General features: G+C 36.7%; 2 protein-coding genes across 2 annotated transcripts; both read left to right on the top strand.

Annotated features, from left to right (window-relative positions):
* The first annotated feature begins 5,099 nt into the window (after positions 1 to 5,099).
* LOC117321713 lies at positions 5,100 to 13,559 on the top strand. The gene is made up of 9 exons (XM_033876222.1): positions 5,100 to 5,448; positions 7,172 to 7,457; positions 7,860 to 8,194; positions 9,123 to 9,245; positions 9,416 to 9,527; positions 10,504 to 10,601; positions 11,606 to 11,831; positions 12,138 to 12,236; positions 12,582 to 13,559. Exons 1-9 carry the CDS (start codon positions 5,206 to 5,208, stop codon positions 13,241 to 13,243), a joined length of 2,184 nt encoding a protein of 727 aa, XP_033732113.1. The 5' UTR covers positions 5,100 to 5,205; the 3' UTR covers positions 13,244 to 13,559.
* A 2,849-nt stretch (positions 13,560 to 16,408) lies between these two features.
* LOC117321712 lies at positions 16,409 to 23,058 on the top strand. The gene is made up of 8 exons (XM_033876221.1): positions 16,409 to 16,799; positions 17,498 to 17,768; positions 18,312 to 18,613; positions 18,953 to 19,220; positions 19,857 to 19,954; positions 20,476 to 20,713; positions 21,329 to 21,382; positions 21,762 to 23,058. Exons 1-8 carry the CDS (start codon positions 16,551 to 16,553, stop codon positions 22,688 to 22,690), a joined length of 2,409 nt encoding a protein of 802 aa, XP_033732112.1. The 5' UTR covers positions 16,409 to 16,550; the 3' UTR covers positions 22,691 to 23,058.
* Positions 23,059 to 23,282: the final 224 nt, after the last annotated feature.

The raw sequence follows: 23,282 nt of genomic DNA, 5'->3' as shown, positions 1-23,282 counted from the left end.
TTGATTAGCTACTAGTTACATGTAAGTTTGCCTGTCTTAGGCAGAAATTACGGGTACTTAATCTTCTCAGATATATACGATATCTAATTTTAGAAGCTACATACATATAATAAGGACATCGGCATTATTCAATACAGATTGAGTGTTGGGTACAGTTGAACCAAAAGTTGATTAAGGTGGACCATACAGCTGTTTCGTCCTTTAGGACTCGTCAGTAATTCGAATTCTGTATTTTAGTTCATAGTCTTTACTTTATCCCCATTCATAAAAATTGCTTACCATAGCGTATAAAATGACAGCACTTCATAACTAGGCTACATTATCAGATATTTCCGATGATGACAATGTTATAGGGTTAGTAGCCGTGTGGGTCCTTCACTTCATTACTGATAGTACACACCCTTGGTCTATGTAGTACAAGGGCAGTGTTTGTCTACTTATCGGTTGTATCTAGTGGCTACCACACACTCTATACTACACTAAATGGCATTTAATCCCAATATTTGTATGAGACAACATCAATACCAAGGTTCGTGCGAAACGTCCGTGTCATGACCAACCTAGTGTATCAACACTGGTGCTTATCAGTTTAAGTTATACGTAACCAAAAATGGTCAAGAACTCGTCAAGAAAGCTCGTTGATGACAAAGTTTCTCCCTTACCTGTAAATGTAATAACCTGCCTATCGTGAAAAAAAAAAAAAAAAAAAATTAAATGCATGATTCAATTATATAACGTCACATCCAGATATTATTAAGGAAGCGGTTTATGAAGAGAGTACACTCCAGTTTTTTATGTTATGACTGTATAACAGAAAAAATAATTAATGTTAATTCTTATAATTTAATTTCGTTTTATACACACCCAAGATATTTCACTTTCTTTGGCGAACTCTTTTCTGTGATAAATTATTACGCAACGTCATCAGCCAATCAAAAATGACGTTACATTTCGCAACGTCAAAAAATTTGTTATGGAGGTATAACGAAATTATTTCATCCAATGAAAATGCGTGTTTCATACAAAATTAAATTATTTCGAAATAAGTCTGGAATTGACAGATGGCAATGAATTCCAAGATAGCTTTGGAAATAGGCTGGTCTGATAGAGTTGTAATTAGGACCAGATAATAACTCCTTTACATTTTAATTAAGTATTTACCTTAAAATTACATCATACAGTTGTTACGTCCTTTTAGGAATCCTCTGTGATGCTAGGGTCAAAAGTGTGGAAATATAGAAAGAACAGTTTCTAAGCAATGTTATTGTAGAAACTTGATGAAGAAAGAATAACAGTTGCCATATTATTTGAAATCCCACCGGTAAAACAGTATCAATTTTTCAATGTGCGCTCTGGAGATTTGATTTTTAGGTTTTGTCGTACTTTCACATTTGTAATAAACCATTTTAAATACTGTATAGGTGTTACTTTTCATGGGCTAATGTTTCGGGGTTGTCCCATTCATAATAGGTTCGCCGGTATCAAATGTCACGCACTTACATACATTTGTGTGTAATATAAATATTCACTTACATTCACTAGTATTCATTGTCGCGCTACATTCGCACTCACCACACGCATGCACATCGCATGCACGGGAGGTCGTCCTTAAATTACATTAGCTGTTGATAGGACGATAAACAAACCCAAACCAAACCAAACCAAATGTAGTTGTGTTTACCCAGGATGACATGCGACAGCTTCCCGTATGTTGTTCAGCGAGGTAGTCACCAACTGCTACAAGGAAACCCTGCCTCAAAATTACCATGGCAGTAAACGGGGCGATAAATCCAGAGAAAAAACACACTATAATTCTGTAACCTTTCATTTTGAGTAAAATAAGTTAATGAATGTCGGTAAGTTAAGTAATGATGATGAAACCGAAGTTTGGTTATTGAAATACATTTTATATTTATACCAAACTTTCTCAAAATAAATGAATTGATTTGTTGAAATCTATCATTAAAACAGCTGATCAGTTTGAAATATTCCTGTGAATTCATTGTTTTCTGTAATACTGAAATACTGTGTGTAACAATTAGACGACGTGTGATTAATTGCATCGCTCTATACATACGTCCAGGATGATGTATAAGACTCACGAAGAGATTTCTGTGCGAAGTCCATGAGTGGGCGATTACGGTTAGGTAAGTAAAATATATTTGTATTCAGATGAAATTTTGTTCTTTAGGAAAATCCATTCAGGTAAGATATCGCTAAAACGTAAGTCAAGAAAGAAAAGAACCCTTACATTATTAAAGGATATCCGTTTTCTGAAAAATAAAATAAAATAAAACAAGAGACACGGACGATTATTCAGTAAAAGTTTTGAATTGTTTGTAAAAGCTTATGTTGTGAAGATATTAACTTGTATATCCTTGGTAACACTACTAGTCACCAATTTTAAACTGTTTACACGGCGTTATCAAACACAGTAGCGTTATTTTGTCGTTGAAGTAACCGAACTCATTTCGGTTTTGTTTGTTTTCTCTGACGCACATGGGGTGACTATATCCTACTGCGTATGTACGGTGTTTTGATGTGATCAAAACTGTGGAAGGGAAGACCCACAACAAAGATGACGTCACAAACCTGGCAAGTTCAATAATTTATCAAGGGTCACTATCAGTGGTGTCGATGTGTTTTCTGCTGTTGTGATAGATTACTTCAAGTTCTTTATCTCAGGACAAAAATGCAAAATAGCTATGAAAGAAATCTACGAACTTAATCTAACTATCTATTAAAGGACTTGATTTTCGATCTTTCAATATTGCTGAAAGTTAGGAAAATGTAGGACAATTGGATATTAAAAGGTATAGAAAATAAGACTTTAAGGAGCAATATTAATATACAAATGTATGTTTGATAGTTTATTGTTAGGAGACTGTGCATAAATATTCCATATGTCTGTCAACAATCTGAGAGTGTCAGAAGACATATATGATAAGAGAACAAAAGCGTTACTATAGAGAATGTAGGAATAAAATTGAAGTTCATGGAAAGACAAGTATAACAGACCATTTGTTTACGCCATTGATGTTACAGATTCAACAGTAGAGTAGTGGGCGCATGAGCAGGTACATCTATATAAGCTGTATGGACCTGATTAATTCATTTCCCAATTTTCAATTTCAAGACAGTGGGATCCATATGTTCTACCGACAGTGTTAACATGTCTCAGTTTATTCGAAATTCAAGGACTTATTGTCATTACCACGATTTCCTTTACAGAAGTAGACTGCCGACGGAAGCTGCATGTTGATAAATACCACGGAGAGGTTTCATGGTCCGTATCATGATCTGATTTGGAAGTATTCTATCGTATCATGTGATTCATGAAGTGCCCAGTGGTCCCGTTGTCATCTTTCTAGTTCTATTTTTTGAGATTTTGACTTAACCCAGATTTGTATGGCGGTCGTCGTCATGACCCAGATTTGTATGGCGGTCGTCGTCATGACCCAGATTTGTATGGCGGTCGTCGTCATGACCCAGGTTTGTATGGCGGTCGTCGTCATGACCTAGATTTGTATGGCGGTCGTCGTCATGATCCATATTTATATGGCGGTCGTCGTCATGACCCAGATTTGTATGGCGGTCGTCGTCATGACCTAGATTTGTATGGCGGTCGTCGTCATGACCTAGATTTGTATGGCGGTCGTCGTCATGACGTAGATTTGTATGGCGGTCGTCGTTATGACCTAGATTTGTAAGGCGGTCGTCGTCAATGAAGCAGAAAACACTTACTCTACTGGAACACCTGGTCGTATTCTCCTTCTACATTTTCAAGAGTATCCATGCCAATCTCAAGTTTTTGTTCATATTTTGCTCTCGTGTTGTCGATTTTGAGTTCGAGTTACGGTTTATAATAAGACCAATCCCAGTAGTGGCCTTTTATAATCGAGTATTGATACCGTCTTAAACCATATTCAATGAACACATCTCTATGGGGATATTATCTGTGTTTCTCTCCCTAGATTCGCCTTACACTTCTGCAAGTTTATTAAGATCGTAGTGTTTATAACCAGTGAAAGATTCTTGTCTTGAAAATCAGGACACTGATCGGAAGTTTGATATGACAGTATATGATGTATTACATGGTCAGCATAGCAGTGGAAAAGTTAATTCGGTTATTACGTAGCAAATTTTATGTATTTTTTTGGTGCATATTCCAGCTTTCTATATTAATATAAAGTAGCTGGATTTGATACAAGATAAACGTTGACTTGAAACTGACCAATCATGTAATTAAATCTCTTTTTCATTAAGTACACCACATTATACTTTTCAGTAAGAAACCCGTAAAATGAAATACATTAAAGTTGTGAATGCTATACCATTATGTATACTGGTTGCAATGGTTAGATATCTGTTACTAAAACATAATTAATAAAGGAGTCATATCGTATATTCCAAATACGACAAACATTAAAACTAACAAACAATGACATTGAAAAGCATTCATGTAGAATTTGTGTACACCTATTTCTGTAAACAATAATAGCATATTTTATAAAATTGTAACACACGCAATGTAGACTACGTCTTAGGTGTTTACAGACTACAGGAGAATGTAGACATGACCCATTGGCACAAAAGTCACCAATTAAGTAGAGCAAAAATTTAAGATTGATTTTAATTACAAATTTCAAAGTATTAAATGTCCATTAAGATAACGAGGGAGATGTTTTAGCTAAAGGGTTAATGTGACCGAGCCACGCCAAAGTCAGCACTAACCAAGCGATCTTCCTCGGAGTGACGCCACCCTTGGACGGGCGTTCGACTATACGTGCTCCGTCTTCATAGATACCGGCTTATGGTCTATCAAAGAACAAATAGTCATCATAAGTAAGGCTATCGAAATATTTCCCGCACTGTGGTGTAGTTGACGACTCTTTCTGATTTGCATAGGTTATCGTGAGACATTATCCAGTGTTGTAGGTGGGGGTTGTTTGTTTATGATAGAGGCGTAACGAGATAAAAATCTTTTCTGATTGACAGAATACACTTAAGATACATTACAATGGATTTGAGGTGTAGAAAGTTAATGTCGTGACTTGTCCAACTGCTGGGTATATAAAACGAAAATCCTAACCCTGTCATCGTCTCTCACCTAGGAACTGGAGAGCGAATATACCTGGCCATACTTCTCCCCTATAGGAGGAGGCTAGTTCAGTTTGTTTTTTGTAATTCAAACGACAAATCATAATGATTTCAAGAATACTGTTAGGTTTGGGCTTGATGTATCTGTGTAGTGGCCAGATACAGGATCAAACAAGGGTTCCCGAGGCCAGTGGCTCTGCCGTAGTGGAGGCTGTGATCAATCTCATCCACGAGTCCTGTATATTCCCAAGCGACAAACTCTACCTCCGAAGGTTGGCATATGTTGAATCCAAGGACGGTACGGCTAACGACACCTACAGGTTCGGGTACTATGGTGGAATTTGGCAGGTGAGTTAGTGTTGTTAGTATGACAAAAGGACATCATTTCAAACGTCCTTGTATGGGTGTACATGTTTTCTGGATTTTCACTCATTTACTGATTGAGCACTACTGAATAGTCAGATGGACGAAAATGACTTTATGATGCGGTTATCTATATTCGATATTTGGTATATAAACATCTTGTAATAAATGCATATGCAAATCACAGGTGTGTGTCAATTAATAACATATATGTATACAAACAGTAAGGATTAGGATTCTGTGCAACTCCTAAGTTGTATTATGATTATATGTAGACACATGATACTAAGCTAGGCAGAAATATGATAAAACTATTGTATCATTATTGCTATCATTATTATTATTTTTACCATTTAATAAACCTTAAGGTTCAATGAAACGGCTATCTCAAATATAAACAAGCTACCGTAAACGTACCTATTCTGGAGCACATTGCTAGAAACTGCAATTAGCGCGATCATCATTCAGCAGAACGTTTTTAACGTGAAAACCACTTAAACAGGATTATCGCTAAAATATGTTAACAGTATTTATGAACAAGATCTTGTATCGGCAGCATTGATAAAACACAATATAGTTTACTTCAATCTCGTTTTAAAATCACTTTCCTAATAATGATAATTACTAATAATATCTACTGGGAATTACGGTAAACCCTGTAGTTCATTTAAGCATTGAACGGCTTTCAGTTGGCATTCATATTGACTATGAATGCCAACTGAAAGCCGTTCAATGCTTATATTTACCATCTGCGATTTTTTATTTGTCGTGCGATTTTTTTTTTGAAATTTTCAAATTCAAATTTCAGTTGGCAGTTCAAAAGCTTGTGAACTCGCAACTGAATTGGTAGGGTTATATAGTGGCAGTGCCATACAATGGTAAATATTTTACCATGCGGATGCTTAAATTACTGGAAGACCTCGTTGATGTATCTATGTTTATTTTTCTACAGGTCAAACATTGTGGCCAAACATGTCGTGTCATGTATATCGTAGTTTTTATAGTACGAAACTAGGGGAATGATAAATGTATATTGGTATGTTGTGTAACTTAACTAAACAATCTTATTTCGCTAGCTTCTGTTTAGAAGATATCAAACTATAGACATTTTCTTGTTTCATCAGGGTATCATAGAAATGATCTCGCATTTGATACTGTTCATCTTATCGTTGTTCTTCCGTATGTAACTTACAATCAATATCCGATACATTTCGATATCAATTTCAGTTTTGATATTCCTAAGGCAGATTAACTGAACACACATGATTTAAATATTTGAAGCAGCACTGTCTAAATTAGATTTATCGAACGTATCTTCAACTATATTTGTTCAGAATGTGAAAGAAAGGACTATAGAAGATCAACTCAATACCTTTAAAATATTTATACTATAATTTAAGGCTGTTGCTGAGCTGAACAGAAAGCAACACCAAACCAAGCCTATTATACCTTGATAATTTAGCTAAAAAGTAAGGCAATACGTTTGATGCCGTGTCATCTCGATATCATGCAGACGGAAATCTAAGGGTTGAAACTCTTCACAATTATAACTAATAAAGTGGTATGTTCCTTTCTATTGAATATGGTATTTATACCATTTTCTACCACGGAAATGGAATTAGTATATTGATGTTGACTGCTATTATAAATCCTAACGTAAAACCGAATTTTACACTAGCTATACTTATTTTATGATTTCTATACATAGATTGACGAGGACCAGTTCCTACAGACACAAACGTCTGGGATGCTGGCTACAGCCAGGGCTCTCCTTAGGAACACTCTTACTATCGACTGGTCAGCCGCTAGGTGGGAGGACCTGAGGAAGCCTCTTTACTCCGGGGTGGCTGCAGCTCTGTATACGCTCCTGAAGGCGGGCTCGGATTCCCTTCCAAGCTCAGTGGAGAAGCAGAGCTCATTCTGGATCAACACCACCAAGCACACCATTTTTGAGGCCCATGCATACTACAGTGCAGTAAACGAGTTACAGGGAGGTTAGTTATATGCATTGAACAGACCAGGCAATGTTATTGGTAACAATGTTTTGTAATTGTTTTTAAACACATTAACATTTTAACGAAAATGACCACATATCTTTTAATTTCCTTTTGTCGAAATAAAGCTAAAGATGTAGTAATGATGCAGGCATCAAATTGAACATAATAATGCCATGCACATTTAAAGAAGATCTGTCTTTGGGCTTTAATTCCGAACAAATAAGTCAGAACCTGGAATAGTTCCTCATCACCGCTTTGATATAATTTATTTCTTTTCCATACATATTTCAACGAGTAAATGAAGATCAATGAAAGCTATACACATTATATAAGAAACAGAACTTATCTTTGTTATTTGTACACGGTAATTACAGTAACCATCCCTGATTCTGTTGACAGGATGTCGCAGCACCAATGCTATTGACTTAGTTTTCGTCCTGGACAGCTCAGCTAGTCTGTCTCCTACCGATTTTGACATTACAAAGAAGTTTGTTAGTGATGTGATCGACCAGTTCGACATCGGAACACAAACTGTTCGTGTTGGAGTGGTAGAATTCAGCACAGCTGTTAAGGCCTCTTTCCTGCTGAACCAATTCAATTCCAAGGATGCAGTAAAGAAGGCGGTCGATGGTATTGTCTACAGTCCAGGCGGTACCAATACTGCAGCCGCCATTGACAAAACCGTCAATGAAGTCTTCTCTACCGTTAATGGTGCACGGAACGGTGCGGCTAAGGTAAACGTCCAACACTTTGCTAGGTTTATGTAAGAATTCTCTTCCGTGTGGACATAAAAGTAATCTCAACTCTGGGGATATATTCACTTTGTCTATCTTCATGGTTTCTTCAAGTACATGATATCATTAGCATCGCCGTGAGAATAAATCTATCCCTTCCGTACTCTCACCCTAAACCGTACTCTCATTCTATAAAGTACTCTCACCCTACCCGATACCCTCACCCTACACCGTACTCTCATTCTATAAAGTACTCTCACCCTACCCGATACCCTCACCCTACACCGTACTCTCATTCTATAAAGTACTCTCACCCTACCCGATTCTCTCATTCTATAAAGTACTCGCACCATACCCGGTACTCTCACCCTACACCGTACTCTCATTCTATAAACTACTCTTACCCTACCCGATACCCTCACCCTACACCGTACTCTCATTCTATAAAGTACTCTCACCCTACCCGATATCCTCACCCTACACCGTACTCTCATTCTATAAAGTACTCTCACCCTACCCGATTCTCTCATTCTATAAAGTACTCGCACCATACCCGATACTCTCACCCTACACCGTACTCTCATTCTGTAAAGTACTCTCACCCTACTCGGTGATCTTTTTCTCAATCTTTCCATTTAATTTTAAAATGTCCACGTGAGTTTACAATGGCCACAGCAGTTTACAATTATCATCGAACTATCAATACAGTGATATGTCTACGGGAGTTTGCAATCATTATCGAACTATGAATATAGTAAAATGTCCACGTGAGTTTACAATGGCCACAGCAGTTTACAATTATCATCGAACTATCGATACACTAAGATGTCCACGGTAGTTTAAAATCATTAGACACAATAGAACATGTCATGGGAAAGGAAGTTTGGAGTAGAAACCGACTTCAACATTTGTCCTCTCTGTTATACAGGTGATGATTTTGATCACTGATGGTAGGTCAGAAAACACAGTTAACACACAAATTGCTGCCAACAACGCCAGAAGAAGTGGAATTACCATCTTCACGCTCGGAGTCACACAAAGTGCAAACAAGGTAGGCAACTCTGTCCTGTGGTGTTGGTACGACTCCAAAGATGATTTAATCTAATAAATCTGATGGCGTCATGGTCATCCCCCTTATACGGATGTCCCCAATCTCGAAACTTAAATTAAAGTCATTGTTCGTCATTCAGCTAAAACAAACAATAAAATACTTACTTGTAGATCGAATTAGACGGGATTGCCAGTGCTCCTAGCTGTACTCACTCACAAATTCTCAACAGCTACGCTGACTTGGACAGTCTGAAAACTGAAATCCAGAGTGTTTCATGTAAAGGTAAGTAAATATGTCCCAGACTGTGTTAAAAAGTGTATCGCGTTAATTCATATGAATACATAAGTGTCTAATACCAGAAATCGAATGGGTTTATATATCTATGCCGAGCACAGTATCGTGGGGTTGTGATAAAGAACAGTTTTGATAGCAGCAATAACTTGATAACTGGCGGGAAGAAATAATACTTTTGAAATGAAACGCGTGAAACGTTATATCTCCGTAATATTGTATCGAACAACTTTGAGGGACCAACCAACCAATTGTTTTCCCATAGACCTTAGTGTTAACGTTTTGGAGTATTTCATTCAAATTCTTGAATTCAATATGACAATTATGGTTTATAACAAAAATTTAGGGTCTGATATAACACCTAATCAAAAAAAAAGTTGAGTCCTTCAGCTCAACTTTTGGGAAAAAATCAATCGGACTTACGAAATTTATATCAACATTTCTTATTGATAGTTACCTATCAGGCTACATATCTATTTTCTCACTTCATAACATACTGGCCAATCAGTGGCTGCCAGACATTTTATCCTTGGCTCAACTTTCTATACACAGGGGCTGTTTCAAAAATATATTTTTTTTCAATTGGTTGGTTGTTCCCTTGAGATGTAATCACATTTATATATATATATAAGTGTGCTGAATTAAGACGTATTGACATGCTAGTATACATTACATCTTTATCATTTGATCAAAATATTTGTTATAGGAAGTAATTGACCTTTACATCCTGAACTAAGAACTAATTAGAGACACTTTTCCACTACACTTTTATGAAGTATCATTAAATTTGTTAAGAAAATAATGTGCTAGGGCGATGACATGGGTAGAACGAAACGGGAAGCGACTGGACTTTAATGCAGTGAAATTGTCTGGATACATGCGGCTTCAATATATCCCCAAGAAATTTAATAAGGCATAACTCTTTGTTAATATACAATATGAGAGAAGACATGGTGATATGTTATAGCCGCCGCCATCCTGACCCCAAACAACTACCAGTACAATTGTGGAAGTGACATCAACGTGCAGATCTTACCCAACATCACAGCAGGCACCACAGTCACGGTAAGATACCGGTGTTGGTAGCTCAATATTTACATTTGTCTGGCATTGTCACTATATACTAGTAGTCTGTTTGAGAGCTCTGGCGTTGATGTACTTTTAAATGCCACCCATCACGCGCTACACTTATCAGCGTATTAATACAACACATACCGGAACAACAATATCCAGGATAATTAAGTTTAACGACTAATTATTTTGTCTACATTATTTGTTATGAAAAATATGCCATTTGTGCATTACGTTGATAATCAAATGATTAACAAAATTGAGTTTTTAAAAAAACTTTCCATGTACTATTTTGTTTGCCAAAAAACACGCGACCATAATAGATCATAAATACCATACAAAAACAGTTCAATGCTTAAATACATACAGAGGGAGTGAACATTATAACAACAAGAAACAAACTGTATACAAGAAATTCTGAAGAGATGTTTTACGACAAAGCATGACGATATCTCAGCAGCCATATAAGTCAAATGAAACGTACCATTAAACAACAAAACCACATAAAATGAAGTTGAATTTATATTAAGAAATCAAATGTTAAATTGTTTGATTGAAAATATGTAAAGAACTGTAAATGTGAGCTAGGACCTACCACGCCTCTTAGTATTTAACACATATAGAAAACATTAAATTTGCAATAAAATATTTGAGCAGCATACTTGTAAACGTTCTTTTATTTGACGCACTCAATTTTTGGGGCATTTTCAAATTCTAACAGATTAGCGCATTGATGAATTGGCGCGCTAATATTGTTTAATATAGAAACAGTTTAATCGAAAGTGCAATTAGCGCAATCATAACTTAGCAGAATGCTTCAATCGCAAAAATCCCTAAAATAACATAACCGCTAAAATATGAACGTGTACAGTATGCATATATGGCAACTTAAAGCATAAAATCCGTACGCACTAGAGTTGTTTAAGAACAAATGGGACCCTCTATGACTTATGTTGAAGTAATTCCTCAGTATTAAATTAACTTTTACTGGTATATAGATCACACCAACTGATGGCACCGTCTCAGTGTTTGGATCTCTGACGTCAGCAAACCCCAGTCCTGTACTGAATGAGTTCTACAAAATCGCCGACATCAACGCTGGTCAGTCGTTCTATGTGAGGGGTAACAGGTCAGTGGCTCTGGCCGTCATGTCCACATACCCTACCAAGACGTGTGCCGGAAACTTTAACATTACAGTAGAGGAGGGAAACAATATCCGACCATGTAAGTATTATCAAACATTTCATCAATCCTCCTTAAGTTAAGCTAATTTTTCAACTAAAATTTGTCATAGGAAAGCATATTATTACAGGATAGTTCCTTAACTATTCTTTGCCGTTAAATCCAATTAAACTTTTCTATTTAAATTCTGGACTTAAATTAAGGAATATGGATGAAACGGGGCATTATAGTGATGTTACAGCAATCCGTATACCTATTTAAAGTTCTATTGACATTAATTATCCAAAGAACCCAAAGTCATATATAATATTACCCAGGCAAATTCTAACTACGCCTTGTGTGTTGTAGATAACAACCTATTGTGTATAGAAGCTGGACGGATCATTGTCAACTGCTCAGCCCAGACACTTTTCGGTAGCCAGTACATGATTGTCCCTCCACCGTACTGTAAGTATAACAACATAGGAAACTTATGCTGATAGTGGTGTATTATTTGTAAAAGGAGAAATATCGTCTCCTTAATAAAGAAGGATGAAAACATCATCCAATTAGTTTATGATTTCTTCAAGTTCAATCCGAGATGACATGTTTGCATGGAATTCGTGTTTACACGACATATCGATATACCGTATAGAGTTGTAAATTTGAGACCTGGATTATATCGGTATATCATGTGCTTTAAGGTAGAGAAAAACGTTTCTATATATCATGGGAGCGATATAACGTATAGTAAGATATCTTAAATCGATTTTTTTTCATTTTTATGACGGAAAAACCTGATTTTCTTTTCAGCTATCCCCAACCCATGCTCAGGCAGTCGTATCCAGATCTTCCCACACCCTCTGAGGAACGACCGCTTCTTGTACTGTGATGGACATGGTAACGTGTTTGAAGTGCTATGTCCATTTATGGAAGTATTTGATCTTCAGGCACAGACGTGTGTACCAGGAATGCCGATGACCTTCACTCTCCCCAGGACCACCATGACCCCTCTGCCGTCAGTTACACCAAGACCAACGAACGCTGTCGTCCAGACTGGCAACCCCTGCACACCAGAAAACATTCTAAATGGACTATTTTTCTTTCCATATCCTAACGATGATCAGGCATACATCGAATGCTACAATCTCCCGTATGTTGCTGTGGTGAAGTTCTGCGATCCTCACCACTTCTGGGACCAGGCCACACTCACCTGTCTGTACCGAGAGGTTGTTGTAGATCCCACCAAGGGCTCCTTTGGATCTAACAGTAAGCCATGTGGAACCGTTCCTGATCTTTTCTTCTACCCTCATCCCAGTGATCCCCAGAAGTATATTCACTGTGACCAGTATGGAGACGCCTTCGAGAAAGTATGCAAACCCTACTTCATTTGGAGGCAGGATATCCTCAATTGCGTGCCAAGAGGTCTGTTCGTCATGAGTACTGTTCCCGTCCCAGTTGTAGGCAAAAAATAAACAATAGGCAATTTTCTTGAGTCATGAACAGAAATTATCAGCAACAATCAATGTCCGACTTATGGCTGAATGACAATATGTAGTAAAAGTGAAAGCAGCATGTTATTAATGATTACAGAAATGTTGGCCGTATTCAGTAAAATCCATCATCACTGTGACAGAATCGTATTACTTTTTCACCAACTGGTAACGATAACGAAGTTATATCATGAATGTGATATACCCAGTTCCACATTAGCTAGATAGATATTGCATTATACAATGCAAATGTATCATTAAACATTTAAAGCTACGTAATAAACTATTTTTTACAACACCAATGTTTTATTTTCCATTTATTGAGGGAAAGGAGATCAGATTAACTTTCTGCTTTATGGATAAAATATATATATAGATATAATGATAACTCATTACAAAACCACAACATGGAACCTGGACACAGCAAAGCAAAGGAAACATTTATTTAATCAGAAAACCTGTGGAAGTAAGTTTCCATGTACAGTACTTTTATATCATTAATTATGAATTCTTTCGTTAAAACTCATGAATACAACCACAGAATATGGACAAAAAATATACATGCGATCTTTACCAATTGGAGAATGGTTTTGAGAATGTGATAAGGATTGTACCTAGATTTAAATGTCAGGTGTCGTCGATGACGTCGAAGACGCTTACCCTATTACAGCACATGGTCGCATTCCCTTTGTATGTTTTCAATGGTCTTCGTGCATCTATGTCTTTGTTTGTAGTTCCCTCGTACTTTAAAAAAGAATTTTGAATTTGGTTTTTAAATGTCAAGTTTTCTGTCTTTTTTTTAATAATCGGTTATTAGATTAATATATGTCCACCATGTAACATTTAAAAATCTAAAATATCAAAACATATGAAATAGAATAAATATAACAAAATAATAATAAAGCATTTAAAACGAAAATTTACTTGAATTCTATCATAGAAGACGCTTAAATATATATCCCTCATACAACATTTAAATTGAAATGCGCCTGTTTAATATGTCAATATGGCGCATGTCTCTAGCAATATCTGGGTGGAGATGATTGTACACCAATACGTAATTACTATAATGTGATCTGTTACATACTGTAGTAGGTTCAATTTTAACTTCTTAGACAATTTACCTGCACTATATCTTATTGTGAATGATGCATAGGCATTTTCTTATTTTCTTCATCTTATCATGCATGAGAGGTTTTCATGTGAACCTCTTTAAAGCTATTTACTCATCGTATTAAGATTTATATTAATAAACTCAAACATTTTTAAAACCTGAAATATCCCTTGACGCACAAATAATCACAATACAAAACATACCAAAGCGATCCGTATAACCAAATGAATTAGTATTTTAATTGTAATCCAGGTAATTAAACTTTACTTCACCCGACGTATGCTAAGTAGTGATGCTAAGGCCAATGTCTAGACATTTATTAAGATAAGATCCGAAAGGTAACATACGTAAAATCACTCGAATCCGTCTTTCATATCGATAAGTATGAATGTGGAACAATGTCACGCGTTTTTTTTAGACAGGCTGTTGTCTTATCACCTTTCATAGTTCTCATAACGGAGTTAACTCTATCAAATAGATAAAAACATTATAAAGACTATTGTAAAACTATACTTTAAACACGTAGATTAATTCCTATTGGCGGATTATAATATAATGTGATTGGTTACATCATATTTACAAATATATTACATGCCGATTAGTTTAGGTTAACTGATGACAGTAATTATCACTACAAAGTTTAGTGTAAATGGCTTAGGAGATGATTTTTGTGTAACACGCCGGTAACATGAGTTATGACTACAAAGTTGAGTGTAACTGGATTACATACGGGGTTGACTCATACCGTTTAACACGCCAGTACATTAGTAGTTATACCTGTGACGTTTGGTGTAATTGGATGACTCGTCCACTGAACGGCCGAAAGGCCGCGATAGTGAACATTTAACCCGTTAATAATGAGTATTACTCGACCACACAAGCAGTTGAGTGTTTAATTGTAACATCAGCTATGAAATACATGTAAGTGGTTATAACCTGTTGCTTTTATTGTAACTGTGTTGCAAAAGGTGCAAACTGTTGGATATATTTGTTAGCTAAATAAGCCTTTTACATTAAAAAGTAATGCAGGAAATGTTCTGCGACAGGAGGGCAGTCCTAGATAATGCTGGATATCACAACTTGTGTTTTATCTACCTACATGTATCTGATTGAATAATATAATATAAAAAAAATCAGCAATGTACACAAATAAGTCTGTGTATAACAGCTAGAATAACGTGACTAACAATGTGTAAAATACCTGATTATAGGCGGGCTGGTAAACCAAGATAAAGCCTGTGTAGGATTATAAATACACACGTCATCACATGCGAAAATACATCACATTGGAGGAATGGTTTATCAGAGTTTGTCCTTTGGAGAGGTCATCAGTACTAGCTGACATCTGACAGCCAGGAATATATTCCAGTCGCAACAATTCGGCCGATTGTTGACGACAACCAAGATACTGCAATTGGGGACAATACATCTCCTGCAAAACAATTAAGTAAATGGAACTGAGATAAATAATTTCCAATTGAAGGCATAACAGGAAAATGTCAATCCGACATGTTTTAGCAGATGGCAACCACAGTAAGACTCATTGCTCTTCCCTGCCCATATACAAGAAGTATTTGTCTGATCTACATCCCCACATATGACAACAATATAAATAGTGACAATCAGTTATTCAACATAAGCGTTTTCTTGGTGATAAAGTAAATATCAAATTTAATTCAAAGGAATGATAGTGTAGGATACGTTTGCGATACCATACGCCCTATCAACGAATTACTGACAATTACAAAGAACGTAGAAATAAATCACGTAATATGTTTTATAATTGTTTTCTTTCAAAATAACGACAAGTTCAAATACACAGGTGTCTCACAGAACTCAACAGAAGACAAAAAAGTGAATAACATATTTAAATAGGAATTTAATATAAGATAGTAAGTAACAATGTATGACTCATATAAGTACAGATCATCCTGAGCGTGATGTACCGTCCTACTAGCACGTGCTTTTAAAGCTGGTTACATAAGTAATTACGATCATCAGAATGCATGCACGCGAAAAAGTCATACATAAGACGCTTCCGCTCGTGCATCAACATATGCTTTCCATTATCTCCTACACAGTGACTATGACATTTGGTTGACTCTCTAACAAGGAAGTTTTTGATAAGAATAACATACGTCGACTTCACACTGCTTCTATTATTCATTTACAAAGATGAATACTATAGCAGTGTGTGTGTCTATTTTCTGTGCTGGTGTGATAGTAGGTACCCTGGGGTTGGATCAGACGATGCAACCCGGGGGTAATGGTGCGAATGTGGTCGAAGCAGTTGTTTCCAGGATTCGAGAGTCGTGCCTGTTTGCCGACGACAAAGGCTTCTTACGGCGTCTGGCGTACGTCCAATCTTACGACGGAACCGACCCGAAGACGTACCGCCCTGGTTTTGATGGAGGTATATGGCAGGTAAGTATTAAATGAAAGAATCATATACTGTAGTTTGTATATTTTTGTACAATCAAATTTTATTCTATAATTGGGTTAAAACAGATTAGCACAATGATGCATACCTGTATTAGTGCCATTAGCGCATTCATTATCAAGCGGAAGGCTTTCAGCACAAAAAGCGGAAAATTAATGTTACTACTTAAATATATTTATATTCTGAGTGTTCATTCTTTGTATGAAGTTACCAAATTGAAACAGCAAACATTTGACCATGAACACACAATGAATACAGCATGAAAACATGGTTTTCGTTCTCTTTGCTATTCACATAAAATAGATATAATTTAACACGAATTATTGTATTTGACATTATTTGAATAAAAAGCAAAAAGCAAAAATAAAAAAAGACTGGAAACTGTAAAGCTATTGCTATTCATAGCCGCAATGAAAATGACAAATTAACCCATTCAATCCCTATATGGACATTATCAGTAACCTATCAATTGCTAATTTTAAGGATTTATGTTAAATGTAACTGGTTTGACAACAGCTTACATAAAAATGTCTTTGTTACGTCATATAAATAGTACTAACACTGTAGTATCCATTTAAATATAATAACTGTCAATATTATATACATGTAACTAAATACAACTTAATAACTCTTTTGACAGACCAGGTTCACTTTTAATGTTCCTCAACCTTTTCATTATTAGTTAAGCCTTCCCAAGTTCCTGGAAACGAAATACAACAATCAACTACTCCACGAATATGACATGCTTGTGCAGAAGTTCAATATAGACTGGGGCGAGGTAAATTGGAATGATCTTAGGAAGCCACTGTACTCGGGGATAGCCGCCGCTCTCTTCACAAAGATACATGGAGGCGTGGGATGGCGGATCGAGGACCAGGGCCAGTTCTTTGCCAATAATTTCCTTAGTATGGGTGGAAACAATTTCACCAATCTTGCAGAAATACTTGCCCAAGGTAGGTATAATTCAGTATAGATTGTTTTTTTGTGTGAATTTATAGACACGTGCTGTTTTTTGTCAATGATCAGTGTAAATGTTCACTATTTTTCCAAATGTTACTAATAGCCATCTGCCGATTTTTTTAAATTAAAGTAACTAAAGTTTAACGTAATAAATAAACCAATGAATATTCTTCATTGTAACTCGGCATTTTGTATCACGTGTAATTGATAGTGATTATTGAATGGATGGCAAGTGCTCTCTACGGCGAGGATATGATATAGTCGCTAACCATATGCGTAGATGGTAAACTAGGGAGATTTGTTTTGTTAACACACTCCTCTGTAATACAATGTACATGCATGCGTTGTCTACGTTGCGTTGTATATTACCTATAATGGGCTTTTTTAAATTCAATTTAAGGATGTATGCCCTTTTGAATTTTTAAGACAAAGGAATTGTCTACATGTAAATAATTGGTTGAGAATGTGCTTGTTATTTGCTATGACTTGTTGTTCTTATTGAACAGTAAAGGATTTTTGTTAACTTTCTTCCTTAGGCTGTTCAAACACAAAGAAGATAGATTTGGCATTTGTTATGGACCAGTCTAACAGTCTATCCGCCGATGATAATTTACGATCGAAAATGTTCATTCAGGACATCATCAACGACTTCCCTGTCTCGCCGGACAAGACAAGGGTTGCTATGGTGACCTACTCCACACATGCTACTACAAGGTTTTTTCTGGACACGTACAACAGCAAGAGCGACGTGTCTACTGCAATAGACAACATACCATTTGATAGTGGCACCACTGCAACTGACGAAGCTCTCAAGAAAACATTGACGGAGGTCTTCCAGGTAGCTAACTCACTTCAAAAATAGATATCTCTCTGCTTAAATTGATCTCAAACCAATTAGTCTTACCTTTAACGAAGTTGCATTGGCCAGAACCTGTTATAGTAATTTCATGTTCATATCGGCTAGTACCAGCTGTTTCTTTGAGCAATATAAATATATGTGCTTGCTATATTAGTTTTTATTACATGAAAAATTTAACTGCAAATTTGCTTGCTTTTGTTGTTGCTTTTTAAAGAAAAAAGGTAAGAAAGATAAGTTGATCCCAAAACTTAACGCAATGGATTAGGTACCAATTAGGTCATGAGGAAAAGGATATATGGTACTTCACGGCCATTTTAGGTGTCTCACGGAAGCCGGACGGATGCGGTGAAGGTCCTTATCGTCATCACGGACGGCGCTTCCAATGACCGCCTGAATACACTGCACGCTGCCGAGGCCATCCATGTAAACAACATTGTCACATTTACAATTGGTGTGGGCAGCCATATCAATCAAGGCGAGCTCAACGCCATCGCAACAAGTCCGTCATGTACACACGTAATGACGGTGTCTGGGTTCACTGACCTGACGGCTCTTAAACAAGAGATTCAGGAAAAGACATGTAGAGGTAACGAGAATATAGGTGTACAGATAATCATACCTTAGTGTAAAAGGTATTTAACATTATGTTGACATGGCTAGTCCCTACTGTAATCCAAATACACAAAACATTGCAGAAATGACCTCTACCGAAAACCAACGGATCAACGTCCTTAAGTTAGATATGAGTTTTGCTCCCCTCTCTACTCTGAGGAAGCATCGTGTATACAGTATACTTGTAATGTGTTTTCATAAAATTAAGTTTCACTTATACTACATCATTAATGTAAAAATGTTTCTATTACATAAGAGAATATGAATATGCATCCCTATTCAGCACTTGACAATTAATTGATAGATCATAAGAAAGATATATCTATTAGCGGCAAATATTTAGTATTTGATATATTTAAGCAATAATGAGTATTTGTCTTACTTAAAACACATCCTCGCTAACCAAGTTTTACCGACCCGCCTTGTCTTCCCTTGGACAGCAAATATGACTAAAACGTATAATACTGTCAAACACTGAAACATTCCTTCACGGGTGCAGTTGTCAGTAATTACATACCATAGTTTGACTTCCTGACTAATCTAAGCAGTAGTTCAATTATTTTCATTTGATTGTGTAAATAATATTTTGCATTTTTTCTTTATTTGGCAGCACCCTTATATATTAAAATGAACCACACCTACACGTGTGTTATGGAAGAGTGCCCTCCCCTTGCTGTCATTACACCACCAGGAGGCGTTACTGTAGAGGTAATTTTGAAATGATATTAAGCTATCATACTTCATATGATCAAAACTAAGGTTGTGTTTTATTATTGGTTGAAATGTATTTTCTCCTCCTCAATCAGATAGTGTTTACAGTTTTTCCCTTGATTGTGTTTATCCCCTTTTATCATTCGCTAGATACTTACTATAGACCGTATTCTTTTAACCAAATTGTTACTCGCTGGATATTCTCTATAGAGAACCTCCGTGAAATTGATTACTTATTCCTTATTCCATTACTCATTCGATTCAATCATTACATATTCGCTACTTATTACTTATCCCATTACTTATTCGATTCCATCCTTACTTATTCGTTTCTCTTTACTAATTAAGACTTTAAATGGATCAAAACTAATAATTAAACATTCCCATCATGCAGTTCACCATTCCATTCCTTAGCCATACATCATTACTTGTTCAATTCTCCCATTACTTATCCAATTCCTTCATTACTTATTCTCTATAGAGATAATGTAATCACCTGTTATATCTTATATTTTCAGACTAATGTAACCTGCGGTAAAATCACATTATTCACGGCGTTCGGGAGCCCATACCCTGGAAACTCATACTATGAAACGCAAACTCAAACCGAGGCTACTGATCTTGGAATCGTGTTCCGAAATACTACCACCACCCAGACTCTTTTCATGGGTTTAGGGGATGCACTCAAATTGACCAATGGGACCAGGGGCTGTACCATCAACGTAACGCCCTACAATGGGGATCATCGTGACCATGGTAATTACATAAATTATCATCTGTATTATCTAATTCGCCGCATAGAGATCGCCGACCGACAACATATACGCAATGTCTCATAAAAACGCATTTATCTAGTGAACACCAAGAAAGTAGAATAAAATAGTCTTAAAATGATCTCCTACGAAACCAGAAGGATCATACAAAACAGAAATGCATAAACGTACGATGGAATTTCTTTGGAGATTTTCCATTTTAAATTCTAAAGATAATAAAAAGAAGATGAAAACGTTTGGAGGGTGATAATTGCGTAAATTACATTGTAACTTTTGGATTTGTATATAAATACATGTATATAACGGCCCTTGTTTTCTATCTATCATAGTTACTGTTTTTCAGAGATGAAGCATCTTTATTAAAGTCCTATAGATGTTTTTTGAAAGAAAGTAAACGATAAACATGAATACATTTGACATGATTGATTTTACCAACGGTCTCAGCAGTGTGTTATTTAAAGAACAAGAAAGAGCTGTGTTAACTGCTGTATGAAGCCTGCGATCATATACACTCTGGTCGAAAGACTGTTGTTCCTATTCATGATTCAAATAATAAAACTTCGTTTGTTTGAATCCTTATGATGATTTTCTCTTACAGAAATCAAATGCTACCAGAACGGCGTACAGATCAAGTGTCCAGACGACTGTAAAGGTAAGATACATAGCAGTACAAAGGACTAGATCATAAGACAGGGTTGGTTATCATTTTGATAATTGATTGATGTACGATCTGCTACACCCCCAGACATCAATACTGTAGTCGCGACAAATACATTTTTATGAGCATTATTTAACACGTATTGCAGTGTAGTAATTAAGAAGGCAAGAGCAAGCTCACAAACATCTTCGCTAGCCAAGGCTTTTGATTACGTTACACTCCTCGAACGTTCATGGAGTGTAACGTAATCAGAGGCCTTGGCTAGTGAAGATGGCTCACAGACAGCACCACCATTTTCATGTTCTGAATACCTTGATTGAAATAATATGTTTAGTATGTGTCTGAAAGTTTCATTCAATTTCTGTATTTGCAGAACATTGGGGTTATGGCAATATCTGCACCAAGGAAACACTTCTAGCTGGAATCACCAAATTTCCACATCCGGATGATCATACCAAATACTTGGAGTGTGATAACCAGGGTAAGCTGTATGTGGTACAATGCCCCCAGAACGAGTCCTACTATGATGCCTGTAAGCAGTGTGTTGGTGCTGATACACCCTGCGTCGTATTAGGAACCCCGCTCGCCCACGCCATAGGAAATCCCTGTTCAGTAGAAGCAATCTTGGCGAACAAGTTTTTCTTCACTTATCCGTCCGACGTAACCAAGTTTATCCACTGCGACGTGTGGGGGAAGGCGTGGGTACGACCGTGTCCCACAGGAGAGGAATGGGACCAGCATGAGTTGACCTGTATCGTGCCCTCCAATATTGCTAACCCTTGTCATCTTAGAGCTCCTGATGGCCCGTTACTGTACACATACCCATGTGACCCGACGAAGTACATCCAGTGTGATCTCTGGCATGAGTCGTTCACACGCCAATGCAATCCGCCAAATTTCTACTTCCAGCAGTCATCACAGTCATGCGTAAATCCAAACTCATTCGTGCCTAATACACCAGCCCCCGGAACTTGTAATGGAAATTCAGTCACCAACCCTTCTGGCATTGTGACAGCGCCTCCAACCATAGGACTTCCGGTGGTTAACACGCCGTCAATCAACGGGGCGTATCCCTTCTGTAGCCAATGTCCCCTGTTCACTACACCCTGTGACGCGGACCACATCAGCCACGCGAAACTGTTTTTCCCTGTGCTTGGTGATCGCCATCACTATATCCAATGTGATTTGACGGGCCATATGTACTTGCAGTCCTGTACCAACAACGGACTGGACTTTTTTGATCCCATTACTAACACGTGTGTTGACGGCAGTCTGGCAATCGACAATCAGCTGGGCCGCTGACGAATTCGTTATGTGTTATTTTGATCTTCATTACAATTAGCACATCCCTAACATTTGTTCTTAGTTTTATTGTGGTTGTACGATATATTTTATATAAAGGCATGAAAGTGGACCGAGTCTATAAACCTGTTTCTTGTTAAAGAAAGTTCATGATAAGTCTTAAGCAGCGGTTTCCCGCTATAAACCTGTATTTGAGGATAGAGAAATCGCAGCAAAAAAATGTTTTCAAATATATCAGAAAGTTTTCTAGTTATTCTTTGTTTCAATATTGATAATATCAAACTTAATCCGTGTTAATCCGAGTTGTATTCATGGTGCTGTATTGTACAATCAAATTTAGTTATATATAAAACGTCAGCATCATACAACTACATCGTTTTCTAGTAATTATATTCATGCATGCATTCACAAACAACACGTATAGTAGACAAATTCAAATTTGATTATAAAATGTTTAAGAAAAAACAAAATTAATCTTAATTTAAAAGAAATGTAAAATAACACAATGTTATAAACTCACGTACGTATACGACATGTAGCCAAGGATAGTTCGTGGAAATCTAAAGACTTATTTCCACTGATGGCCTTGAGG

Source organism: Pecten maximus, chromosome 2 (assembly GCF_902652985.1).
Source record: "Pecten maximus chromosome 2, xPecMax1.1, whole genome shotgun sequence".
Classification (NCBI taxonomy): domain Eukaryota; kingdom Metazoa; phylum Mollusca; class Bivalvia; order Pectinida; family Pectinidae; genus Pecten; species Pecten maximus.
This window is presented reverse-complemented; position numbering and strand designations above follow the sequence as displayed.